The 14,066-nt window shown below is 36.6% G+C and overlaps 1 protein-coding gene across 1 annotated transcript in view; it reads left to right on the forward strand.

Annotated features, from left to right (window-relative positions):
- The window catches only part of LOC150081874 (BRO1 domain-containing protein BROX-like), a 102,436-nt gene that overhangs the window by 23,383 nt on the left and 64,987 nt on the right, over nucleotides 1-14,066 (forward strand). The window contains exons 4-5 of the mRNA XM_090379782.1: nucleotides 2,170-2,242; nucleotides 11,921-12,026. Coding sequence (XP_090235908.1) covers nucleotides 2,170-2,242; nucleotides 11,921-12,026 — 179 coding nt within the window. The remainder of the gene's footprint in view (nucleotides 1-2,169; nucleotides 2,243-11,920; nucleotides 12,027-14,066) is intronic.

Below are 14,066 nucleotides of genomic sequence, written 5' to 3' on the forward strand. Positions count from 1 at the left end.
GAAGTAACCAAACCCTTAGCCATAATTATGAGAGCTTCTTGGACTCAGGGAAGGTACCCATGGACTGGAGCTGTGCAAATGTGACCCCAATTCACAAAGAGAGATCAAATGGTGACACAAATAATTACAGACCTGTTAGTTTAACTTCTGTTCTGGAGAAAATAATGGAGTCACTGGTTAAAGAAGCATTGTAGGATCATCTTGACAAGACTGCATTAATAATTCAGATGCAGCATAGGTTTGTTAAGGGGAAGTCTTGTCTGACCAATTTTTTTGGATACTATGATGTGGTCACAAAGGAAGTGGATGCAAAAAATAATTTTGATATCATATACTTGGATTTCAGGAAAGCTTTTGATATTGTTGCACACGGAAGACTACTGTACAAATTGGAGCAATATGGCATTAAGGATAAGTTTCTACAATGGATAAAAGGATGGTTGAGTGGGAGAAGACAGAGAGTGGTAATCAGTGGACACTACTCTTCATCGGCGCCTCCGTAGCCAGGTGGGAAGGAGCAGCAGTGCGTAGCACACGCTTCTTGATTAGACCGGGGTTCGAGCCTGTCACCACCAAATACGGAGGATGCGGAAAGGTTAAGGAATGACCACCGCATATCCTGGAGCAATATGGCCTTAGTTGCTAATGCTCCTCAAAACAACAACAACAACAACTACTCTTCATGGAGTAGTATCCACTGATTACCACTACTATGCTGCATCTGAATTAATAATTCAGATGCAGCATAGGTTTGTTAAGGGGAAGTCTTGTCTGACCAATTTTTTTGGATACTATGATGTGGTCACAAAGGAAGTGGATGCAAAAAATAATTTTGATATCATATACTTGGATTTCAGGAAAGCTTTTGATATTGTTGCACACGGAAGACTACTGTACAAATTGGAGCAATATGGCATTAAGGATAAGTTTCTACAATGGATAAAAGGATGGTTGAGTGGGAGAAGACAGAGAGTGGTAATCAGTGGACACTACTCTTCATGGACTACTGTTATTAGTGGAGTCCCCCAGGGTTTGGTGTTGGGCCCATTGTTGTTAACATTTGCAGATGATACAAAGGTTGGCAGGGTTGTTGATGACAGTAACAACAGCATGCTACTGCTACAGGATCTAGAAAAGTTAGGCAAATGGACTAAGAAGTGGCAACTGAAGTTTAATGTTAACAAATACAAAGTACTGCATATGGATTGCAGTAACTCCAGAGAAAGGTACCAACTGTGTGGTACTACACTCATGGTAGCGGAGAGTGAAAAAGACCTGGGGGTAATTGTGCAATCAGATATGAAGTTTTCTGTGTAGTGCAGACAGGCTACCAGAGCAGGTCATGGGGTCTTATCAATAATAAATGGGAATTTTGCTAGCAGGGATGAGGAGGTGATTATCCCCTTGTATAAGGCAATGGTCAGGCCACACCTTGAGTACTGTGTACAGGTCTGGAGGCCTCATTTTAGGAAGGACATAGAGTTGCTCGAGCATGTGCAGAAAAGGGCAACATGACTGTTGAGGGGAACAAAGGGGTGTTCTTACAAAGAAAGGCTTAAGTTCTGCAAATTGCAGCTTTTGGAGACTACGCATCTGCAAGTGATCTGATTGATGTGTATAAGGTCTTGAATGGATTGAGCAGGTTCAGTAGTGATGGGATTCTTCCTCTTGCTCAGATTATAAACATGAACAAAGACAGTTGTCAAATAGATGTATGGAAATTTGCCTTTAGCCAGCAGGTAGTTGATTGCTGGAACAAACTTCCATCTGTCTTTGTGGAAGTTGAAAGCTTAAATAAATACAAGGAATAAGTGGGCAAACTTTTTGAGCAGAATGGTGAAATGAGAAGGGGTGTTTTTTTTTTTTTTTTTTTTTTGGCTGATGCTGTATAAGCTTGCTTCCTTGTATCATATGCCTCTGCTAATGCTAATATTACACTGGTGTATTATAGTATTAGTTATCATAGTGCAAATTTTAAACTTTCTAACATTGGCAAAAAAGAAATTGTTTTTCTTTCTACCTAGTAGAGTGGATTTCTGCTTTATGCAATGCCTATGCAGTGACTTTTGCAGATTATATCACATTAAAAAATTGTTTTTTTTTTTTTTTTTTTTTTTATAAGGGCAAATTTGGACTTAATTATATCAATATATTTTATTTTCAACACAGCATAACTATGGATGAAGCAAAAGAAGTCCATAAATGTTTAAGGAAGGCTGCAGGAGCTCTGTCACAAATGCAGGTAATGGAATTATACACTGGTGTTCAAAGAAAGTGCATCACCCCTTAAAATTGTAATTGTTGTCCGAATAACTTAAGTATATAGCAATAATTGTTACAAATTGCATCAGATAAGATTGACATGCATAGGTGATGACGTAATATTGCATCAGCTGTTACTTTTAGCTATATAAACACGCTCTGCAAGAGTTGCAGTCATTCCTTGCTTGTGTCCGGATGGCGAGTTATGTGCTGTTGATGCCACGAAGAAAGAGTGCTAGTGTTGCTTTATGTGAGGAAGGATGTTCTTCCTGTCATATTGCTTATAGAGTGTCTTGTAATCAGTCGACATTGAATAGATTTATTTCCAAACTCAAGAATTCTTGAATATAAGGTTCTGCTGATAGGAAAAAAGGAACCAGATGCAAATGAGTCTCTACGCCAAAACAGGACCATGTTTAGAAGCGCTTATGCCTTAAAAACCATAAAGCTTCTTCATCTGAGCTGAAAAGAGAATGGAAAGAACATACAGGAATGGTAGCAAGTGCAGTAACAGTCAGAAGATGCCTCTTCTAAAATGGACTTGTAGCTCGTCATCCTAAGAAGAAGCCCCTCCTTACACAAAAAATGAAAAAAGCCCAATTAATTTGGTGTAAGGAGCATGTCAAATGGACCTCTGAGCAGTGGAAGTTAGTTATTTTCTCGGATGAGAAGAAATTCAACCTGCATGGCTCTGATGGGAGACAAACAATTTGCTGTAGACATGGTGAAGAATACCATCCAGACTGTATGGTGTCTACAGTGAAATTCCCTACCAGACAAATGATATGGGGGTGCATTTCGTATCGCGAAGTAGGTCACCTGCAGTTTATAAAAGGTTCCGTAAATGCCAGTGGGTACTTGGCTATATTGAAAGGCAAATTGCTGCCAATCATTAGAGACCATTTCAACCTGCCAAGTAACTGCATCTTTCAGGACAACTCTACTCCTTGTCATCGGGGGATGAAAAGTGTAAGTAGGCACTTCTGTAGTTACTTTAGGTTCATTTCTGCAATAGATGTTGACAGTAATGTGTTTACATTTGTTAGAGGTGAAAAAATGGTTGGAAGAATGGTCCATTACAACTGTTAGCTGTCCAGGAAACAGTCCGAACCTGAATCCTATATAGAAATGTTGCATCGTTTGGAATCTGCAGTTGCCAGAAAGAAACCAAAGACCCTTTGTGAACTTCATAATTTGTGTTTGGAACCAAGAACTATCGGTTGATTATCTTCAGAGATTGATCTTGTCAATGCCTCAACGGTGTGCTGCTGTCATCATGGCCAGAGGCAGTTCAACTAAATATTAGTTTGCACCTCGTGAACTTTTCATTTTGTTTTCCATGTAAAATGGTAAACTGAAGCAAATTGAGGGCTTCTGATAACATTTCAGCCATAATTGTCATGTTTACTAAAACTGTTGTATAAAGGTTGCAAATTCTCATTTTGGAATATTTTCAGAGCTCCTGTCAAATATTACTTAGCTTTGCCTTAACTATTAATAAATATCTTTTGTTTATATTTCTATTTGTGATGCTAGTCATTAATGTAACATACCATCACAAAAAAGGATTAGAAATGTGAAATTCCTAGGTAATGCACTTTATTTGAAGTACACCAGTGTACTTTATATTTAATATAATTTCTTCCTTTATAGGAAAGTCATTCTTAGACTTTCCTATAAAGGAAGAAAATGTCAAATTATTTTCTTTAAGTAGTTATTGAAAAAACAATACATAGAATTCCATGGCAAGAAGAGTAAATAATTGCTGATCTGTGTTAGAGTAGTGATTTTTGCTACATAGTAGCCGCTATTACAGTAATAAGAGCAGTTAGTAGTGTTAAGTATTATTATTGCCTATACTCTTCCAGTTTACTTATCTAAACTTTCCTCACTTTGTTTAAAATTAACTTGTAAATATAACAAGCTAGAAAGAATAGGAAAAAATAAATTGCGTGTGTGTGTGTGTGAGAGTGACTATTGCATGAGACTCCATAATCTCATATTCAGTGGTCAGTATGAACAAGGTACTGTTAGTTTTTAGAATGGTACTTCTTTTGAGTGCTATGGGTCACCTGGGGGAAGAGAGAGACATTTCTGGAAGTTCTTATTGGTCTGTTATTCAGATGTGGACATATTATGCAAATCGAGGATTAGTATAAGGGGGGTCAATAAATATTTACCCTCACCTAGAAATGTTTGAGTTAGGGATTTGATATTGTGTATACATACAGTATATATGAAGCATCATGAAGGTAATGTATATTTATTTGTTTTTCTAGATCCATCAGGTGCTGAACTAGAGCCATGAATATAAAATGTGCTAGTTGTCTGACAGCACCATGGATTTCTCCCATCTCTGCATTGTGTATTCTGTTTGTGTGACACAACTCTGTGGAGGCCAGAGATTTAAAAAGTGTGTGGGGAGTGGTTTGTTGTGTAGGGTTATGTTCCGTTGTTTCTCTGACCATTAGCCATTGTGTCCCTATTGGGACCCACCATTGCCCACACTTTGCCACGAGGAGGCAGGTCAGGTACCCAGTAGATTGATTATTTAAGTACTCTGGCGGGCCCCACCACCTAATTTCCGAGGATTTCAGTTGCAAGACCTATATATAAAAAAGAAGGAAGGGTGAACACTAGAATTTGGAAAGGCCAAAGAGGTTTATGAGAAAGCAGTTGAATTTAGACGTTGTTTAGAATTTGACGGCATTGTTAGGGGCGTATGCAGTCTGTTTAGTTAGAGTGGAAGGAGACTGAAGACTGGGGGGAAACAGGTAGAAGGATGGGGACGATAGAGTGGGCATCACCAAAGAGGTCAGTGGGGACGAGCCCCGGCAAACGAAGTATGGGGATGGCAAGGAGGAGAGGAGACAGACCTGTCTCCTACATCCTGTCTGGGGGTGGGGTTTTGAAGGGAACTGGGTTTGAGTATCCGGTTCAGATCGCCAAATGGCATGTCGGCAGTGGACCTGCAGTATGTCTCCATCGGTGATCATTGCCAGGTCCAAGTAAGTGTCAAAGCCATGAATATAGTGAGAGGTTGAGTTCTGATCCATTATAAAAGTTTTTCATTTACAAGCAATGAAGCAAACCAAGTCCATGAGGAGAAGAAAGCCGTATATGGGAAGATTGGCCATTGTTTGAGGCTGAAAAATTGAAAACACAATTCAGGTGTGGTGGAAGTAGGGTGCATGGTAACCCAATAGAAGGAAAACCCATCTCAGCCATAGACCCTGCCATTATAGCTAAAGTGGGACATCCAGTCCTTGAAGACAGACATGTGACTATAAATTTTATAGCAGATGGAGTGAACATTATCCATTGGTCTGTTAGCAGCATAATGCTTGAATTCCTATGCATATCTAAGGTGGCAGCTTGATGGGTTCCAAGAGTGTTCTGCACAATTGTTGTAGCTTTGTAGAGAGAATCTTGATGTTTTTTTTTTGACCAAATTTTGATGCTGGTTGAATGATGGATACATCACTATGACCCAGAAACAAAACAGATTAGCAAAGAATGGAAATTTTAATTTGAACCAGCTTCCAAAAAAGCCAAGGTTTAATTATCTGACAACAGGGTCATGTTGTCAGTCTTCTACAGCTCTAAAGCTATCATCCTTACATATTACTTTCCAAAAGGCAGTAGCATCACTGAGGAGTACTAGAAAAACTTCCTGGGAAAGTTAAGAGAGGCTGTCAAGTTGAAGAGACATGGGAAGGTGTCGACCTCTCAGCCGCCACTGTGGATAACATGATTGGTATAATCACCAAACTTCCCACACCAGATGGTAAAGACCTGAGTTCAAATCCCATAAATGATGCGAGGAAAGAATGTTGTGTCCACCTCCTAGCCGCCACCATGGATAGCATGGTTGGTGTTATCGCCAACCTTCCTACACCAAATGGTAAAGACCTGAGTTCAAATCCCATAAATGATGGAAGAAATTTTTATGGGCCTTTTTCTGAGTTAGTCAGTCTTAGGTGGGGATAGTATGGATACTTGTTTTTCATCCAGCAAACAGCAAATCAACCACAGAACACATGCAATTTACAGACATTATTTATACATCACAGTATGGCCTAAGTTGCTGATGCAGCTAAAGCCCTACAACAGCCAATCAACTACCTCCAAGCCAACAGTGCTCCTGCTTATAAGCTGAACTCACAAGTATACGTTGCAGTCAGGTATAACTTTGAAAATCTTGAATAATCCTACAGATTATCCCAAGGCATTTTTGAAATGTTAACAATACCTCATGGTGATGTGAGAGAATATGCAACCAGGTGGGGGGGGGGGAAAACTGAATTCAGTTCTCATTGGATATGCTATGTGTGTTACAGTAATAAAAAAAATTCAAATAATATGTTCAACTATCAAATTAAATATAAAAAAGGATGACAACAATTAGGTGAAATGTGTTAATTGTCTTTATTTAAATATGATTGAGAATTTCCAGGTTGCAGGATTTCAAAATTCAGGCATATCAGCATTGATGTTGGTCACTGAAATTATCAAAATATGACATAAATATTAGTTGGTTTTTGAAATGCTTGCTAACAAATAAACTTGTTCTCAGATAGAGTAATTTTAGGTCATGTTAGTAACAGACTACATAGTATTTGGTAGATTTTTGGAAATTGAGTAGCTGAAAAACTTGAATAAAATGAAATTGCTTATGAACCAGTCTTTAAAGTTCTTAAAAAAAAAAAAAAAAAAGTTATTCAGCATTTACCTGTTTTCACAATCTAAGTTTCTGAATAATTTTTTGTTAGCAATCTGATTTCTTCAGAATGTTGAAGGGCTTCCTCTTACTGCATATTTGCTGTGTATCTATCTATGTGCACGTGTTAGTTTTCATATTCAAAGATTATATGTATTCTCCCCCTTCCCTCCAACCACCACCACACACAGACTACTTCTTAGTACATATTTTGTGTTTCACATTAATTGTATTTTGTACGATTGGTGCTCATGGGATATGCATGTGCATCTGTTATCTGGTTAATGTTCAAACTATGGGGGAGCTGAACTGTGTCTGTCTGAATGAATAGACAGTCAGCTCACTGCTGAATTGTCTGTGGTCTTCAGTCTTCAAAGGGCTATCCCATTTTGGCTATCAGTAGGATAGCTATTTTTATTGAATCTGGAATTAACATTAGCGTTGGAAAATTTTGAGCGATTTAACATAACATAGAGAGGATTTTGTCTTTAAAGTGTATGGTCATATCTGAGATTCAAGTGGGTTAAATTTGCTGAAATATCATGAATGATCAAGTCTGTTCCTGGATTTTGTCAAGGAAACTACCTGACTGAATCTGCATTTAACCAAATATGTTAAGGGAAAGGCAATGAAAAATATATGAGCCTTTTCCCATAGTTTTGGGAATCTATTCAGCAGATCTCTCTTGACCCAAAAATCTTTTTTAAATTGATTGAACCTACGGCGTGTAATTACATCACTCTGAAGATCAATTAAGCTCTCTTGAATTTCTGTCTCAACATCGGTGGGTTTGTTCCTCAAATGGATCTAAAATCCAATACAGGATATTGACGTTTAACAAGTCATGAAATCTTCCCTGCAGATCTGTGCATATTTGCTTTAGATGTTTCACGTAAACAGTAATGTCATTGTCCTTCAGTGTCTCTGTGATCATGTTCAGGTTTGGAAATTGTAAAAATTCCTGATATCCAATATTGTTCCAAATAGACTTCAAGCTTTTTAAAGAAAGAAATAATGTCCTCCCTACTGTCCGTGAGGTTATTGTGTTTACCCTGTAACGTCTTGTTTAATAAATTAAGTTTGTCAAACATCTGCCAGATAAAATATGTCCGCCTTAGCACCAGTGAGTTTTTCTCCATGCTCAATATGAGAAAGAAAGGAAATGATGGTGTCCCAGGGTGCAACAAAACGATGTATAAAGTTTACAGTCTTTATGACAATTTTAAGCGAAACATTTAAACGTCCTCTAAGTTTTTAGCTGCTAGGTGCTCCCTATAAATGACACAGTGAATAGTAAAAACTGAAAGTATAACATTTTTTAGGCATGCGATGAGCCCTCTGTATCGACCAACCATAGAAGCAACACCATCAGTTGCACAAGCAACTATGTTCTTGAATGGAATACTGTTCTCGTTTATGTTGTTATTTGGTTTTTAGGAGCATTAGCAACTAAGGCCATATTGCTTCGGGGATATGCGGTGATCATTCCCTGACCTTTCCGCATCCTCCGTATTTGGTGGTCACGGGCTCGAACCCCGGTCTAATCAAGATGCATGTGCTACGCACTGCTGCTCCTGCCCACCTGGCTACAGAGGCGCTTCTCGTTTATGTAACTCTTAACTTCTTCAAAACTGGTCAGTCCCTTAGTATCTGTTTTAATCCTTCTGGCAAACATCATCTCTTCCATCAGCTCATTTCCATTTCAGAATCTGGCATAAGCCATGATAAGAGCGTCTTACCGTGTAAAGTGGATTCATCTAATTGTAAAGACTTTCTAGAATTTTAATGAAATGACTAATCTTTTTTTCAATGTCCCATGCCATTACAGCGATTCTTCTGGAAATGGTGGAATTAATCAAAGGAATTGTCTGAATAGCTTCTTTGGCATTTAATTTCATGACACCAGATATTATTATGGACACTGAGGGCAAAATGACTCAGCGATGTTATGAGCATTTCCACTTTTAGCAATCAATTTATTAATCTTGTATGATGCAAGACCACTTTATAATTTCTGTGGCATTTGAGTAACTATCTGTTTGAGTGTCGGCCTTCTCTCGAAATTATCTTGAAGGTTTTTGAAGTAATCCAAGGGTTTATCTTTCTTCCCCTTATGTAAGGTCTCTAAATGTTTTAACTTGCTTGGTCTCATGCTTTCATTTGAAAGTGTATTCATACAAATAAAACACGTGGGCAGAGAAGGGTTTTGCAGAGATGTATTAAAACCATGCTAAGTATTCCACCAAATATTGCTGAAGAACTCATGGGTAAAATTATTGCTGAAAGTAATAAAAATTAACCATTACAGAAAGAAAGCACTTCTTACAATGGTTAGTTCAAAAGTCGGCTTAGATATTATGGAAAATAATGAACAATACATATCTTCTTCAATAAAAGCTGGCAGAAGGAGACATATATTCACTGTCATGAAAACTCAAAGCAGAATGAGGGCATGTGTGGATGCAAGAGATATGGATCACAACACTTTTTGGTCTGCATGCTTATTTCCAGGAATTAAAGGCGACAGAACAAAGGGGGAAAACTACGTGGAAGGGCAATTCTGAGAAGTGCACTGTATCGCAAAATACAACAAAAGAATGGCTCCGGCCCTCGTGGTGTCCCGTGTGTGTTAAGAATTTAGAATTTGTATTCATACTAATTAATGTGTGTAAATTTTTGTGACAATCTCATGCACCCTTTGTTTCCTAATGTCCCTGCTCCTGCCCCCTACCTAAAATTCGGAGAAGGAAAAAATGAAAATTATCCTAGCAGCAAAGACGTTTTCCTCCCTCTAAAAATGTTTAATCCGTTCAGTTTCCATGCCCCCCCCCCATTATGGTTTTCAGTCTGTGACCCCTTTAAATGTGCTGTGGCCCTAGGGAAGCCATATGACCCCCGTTGAAAATGGCTGATCTAGAGCACACTATAAAAGCTGTATACTTAGTTCACAGTTTCATGTGTTCTCTGCTTATGTCGAAGTTATTTTATCTAGTTTAGTATTTTCCACAAGAATGAAAAGTAAATATTTTTGAAGATTATGCTTGCTGAATTTTAATTTTTTAGTTTGTGAAAAAGAAAACATCCTCCTTATTGTGTGTCTGCTGATAAAATTTTGTGTAAAAAGTGTTTTTCTATAAAATTTTACCCTGAAGGGTTGTTATAATGGATCCACTGTCTAGGATATCAGGAGTAAGAAGGAACAGGGATAGATAGTATGTTGAAGCTGATGACAATGAATCAGCTCTTTATAATATGTAATGTGATACTAAAATAGAATTCTATTTAAGTGATGCAGATTCTAAATCTCTTTCAAATGCATCTGTTTATGTTAGAATGCTACAAACAACAGATGCCGGCATAAATTTTGGGATGATTTTTCATAGATGAAATCCATTTACTAAAAAGCACTGCCTATTTGTTCCAGCACCCCAAAGCACAAATAAAGGACCCTTGCAAGTATAAGCAGGTGAATGTTAAACACCAGTATTCTCTAGGCTCAGCCATAGAGCTGCTGCTGTTCTAGTAAAATAACATTCTTTAGGCACAGCCATGTAGCTGCTGCTGTTCTGGTAAAACAGCTTTACCAACAATGCACAGTCCTTTTGGAATACATACAATGCAGCCATTTCAAGATCTGTTTACTGCATTTGCCATTCCCATTTTTAAATTCTCTCTAAAGCATCAGTGTTCATTATGTGGTATAGTGATCATTTTCATTCTGATGGACACTGCATTTTTTTTTTCTGTCTGCATTTTTGCATACTTTGGATAGTGTCCATTCTGTATTTCATCTTTCTGTCATAACAGTTTTCCACCTAGAGCCTGCTGTAGTTGTGCACTTTAATTATAACTATCCTGTATATTACTGTGCTATACCATCTTTTTTAGATGGTATTATAATATAGTCACAATTACAGGCATTCTTGTAGGTGAACATTTATGCTACTCAAATGCTTCATGGTTATACTTGCCAAGTGCCACATTGCTATTACTGCCCTTGGTAGTTCCAGGGTAGTACAGTCACTGTGAGCTTGAGTGTTTGTCCTGTGAGCCTGTCTAGGTATTTGAAATGCTTTCCTCTCTTGCTTGAGAAATCCATTTATCTGAGGTGGTTGGGAATATTACATTTATTTAGATGCTACATAAGCTTGACTTTCATAGTTTATTCTGCCATTTCACACATTATTCTACCTCTACCTCTACTTAAGACCCACTAACTCAAGAAATTCCTCTAAGATTTAAACTCAGACTCTTCCAGACAAGTAAAGAAGCTATTGTACAGTTGTGAAAGACTGTTTAGCAGTACATTAGAAAATTGTTCTAAGTTGTATTTTCCATGCTGCCACATCACAGATAGCTTTCTGTGGAAGTATCCAAGAATTTAATAAATGCACTGTAAATGATGCCAGCACATCCAGAGTATTCTGGGAACTGCATGCTAAAGGTTTCCATGGATAAAATGTATCTAACATTATACAGTAGAAAATTTGAATACAATGTGGGTTAACCAACCAACCAACCAACCGGTAGATGCTGCAGATGTTACTGGTCATTGTTAAAATATCAAACTATGGTGAAGATAGTATTATGGTGTAATCTGTTTATCATATCGAGTTAGATTTGTTTATCTCTACATATTGGAATAATGAATGCCCAAATTAACCATGATATTTTAGACAGTGCTGCACTACTCCTGCTTTATTCTGTACTATAGGTCCATGAATTTGAACCTCTTGTAATGCCATTTGAAGGGGGGAGGGGGTTGATCAACAAGCACAAATCCACTACAGAACTTATAGTTTACTGTTATACATGAAGTGTAAAGAATTTGACAGAAGAGTTGCTAATATGCTTTGTACTCTAAATTACTGCTATAATATCTTTTTTCTGTTTTGTTTATGATTCTGCCCTTTCTCTCTTTTTTTTTTTTGCCTCTAGGAAAGATACATAGGACAGTTACTTCAAAAACCGGACTCTGGGTCAGATTTAGACACGCACATTATAACAGCATATATAAATCAATGTACAGCAGAAGCTCAAGAAGGTGAGTGCTCAAGAAGGTGAACATTAAATTGCATAGTGAATAGTGTTGTAAATTTTTATTGTCATTATTTCATTGTTAGCAATACTTGAGAGCAGGATAGAATTTTTTCCAGTTTGAGGAAAGGAGAGGGAATCTACAAAAATTTGCTATTTTGTAGACATAGAAATTTTATCTCTAGGGGCAATTTTTTGAAATATGTGATGGCCTTCAGATTGCATGACTATGTGAAGGGCACATGGAAAGAATGCACAGATTCACTAGACTGATTTTCTGGAATTCAAAAATCCAAACTTTCTGTACTTGTAAAATAGATTGGAAACTTCAAGTATGTAAATAATTTAATTTTTTTGTCCAAGGTTCGGGACTCTGATCACAAACAGAAGGAATTTTAAACTACAGCAAGTTGTGCAGTTATTTAGAATGCTTTAATGACAAAAAAAAAAAAAAAAAAAAAAGCAGCAGTTATAATGCAAAAAAAAATTACAAAAATTTATAACCCGACACAAAATTTAATGAACTTATTAGTTTTACAAAAAAAAAAAAAAAACTCCCTGAATCTTCATCTAAACAAACATTTTTGTCTTCTGATCTGATTTTTGTTGCATATTATTTCATGTTGCAAAAGTTTTAAATGATAAGCATTCTTATATTTTGTCAACTTTAAATAGGATCAGTATGCAAACCTTTTAGATCATTAATGCGTTTAGATACTTTTTTTTTTTTTTTTTTTTTTGCATTATAACTGCTGAGTGTTAGGAACTAAAATAAAATTCAGAGTGATAAACACTGGCCATTCCTTCGCAGTTATAGCGAAGGAATATGTGCTTTTGTGAATCTTTATGAGCCTTTTTTGGATGTGACACTTTATGTATATATATAGGAAGTGGCTTTATGATACTCTCTCCATTTCTTGAACATGTCGGAAGTGTAACTGATGATTTTAAATGGTAACAGCCTCTTCCTTCTAGCTCTCCAATTACTTCTCTCCAATCCTCTGCCAATTCTGAACAAGGAAAAATGGCTTCTGCTGTTTACATAAATAACTGGTCGCTGATCATTCTTTCTTTGCTGTGCATAGACAATAATCGTGCTTGCTGTGCAATGTATGAACTGTAATCATTCTTGGGTAGTACACAGATATAATATAATATAATAAAAAATAAATATATAAAATAAAATGTCAAAATCGCATATTCGGCCATGTTAACCTTAGAGATATTATTGATAAAACCACTAAATACCTGCCTATTGACAAATTTAAAATAGAGTTCAGACAAAGATATGTACGGCCCATTGGACTGCTATATGCAGTTACAAAAACACAATAGCAAACCTGAATAAAATTGAATATATTTGGTTTCTTTCTGCAAAGAAACCAAATATAAAGCATTTATAGATCTACACCACAAACACATGCTTACAGGCGACCTTAATATAGTCGATATTAAAAAAAAAAAAAACATGGATAAAGGAATAAAATTCAGACCTAACACCCATACTAACCTAAAAAAACATAGAAAGTTCAATAAAAAGGATCTACTGCAGTTTGCATATAAATTGACCTATAAATACAATACACCCATGGAAACTTTTCAGTGGTAGATTAATACCACTTCAAGTTACATATGGCAAGTTTCAGAAACATTATACAGTACAAATATAACTACAAATAATACAACCTAAAACATTTAAATAAAAATATTAAAGAGTTGCAAAATAAATTTGTTATTACCAGCACAGACAAAGCCAACAACAACTTCAGTATAATTTGCAAAAAATTTTACTCACACATAGTTAAAGAGGAATTGAACAACAGCAAAACATATAAAATTACCAACTCCACCCCCCCCAGTACCTTTACAAAAAAACTAATAGCATTAAAAAAAAAAAAAGTTAAAATTAAAAATCAATAATACTAGATTTCCATTTGTTTATTGGATCCCAAAATGCCATAAGGTCCCTGTAGGCAGGAGATTCGTTATCTCATGTAGAAACAGCTACTTTAAAAACCCCAGTAAAAAACTGGAGACTAAACTAAAC

The sequence above is a fragment of the Mastigoproctus giganteus genome, chromosome 8 (assembly GCF_048544385.1).
Source record: "Mastigoproctus giganteus isolate SK-2022 chromosome 8, ASM4854438v1, whole genome shotgun sequence".
Classification (NCBI taxonomy): domain Eukaryota; kingdom Metazoa; phylum Arthropoda; class Arachnida; order Uropygi; family Thelyphonidae; genus Mastigoproctus; species Mastigoproctus giganteus.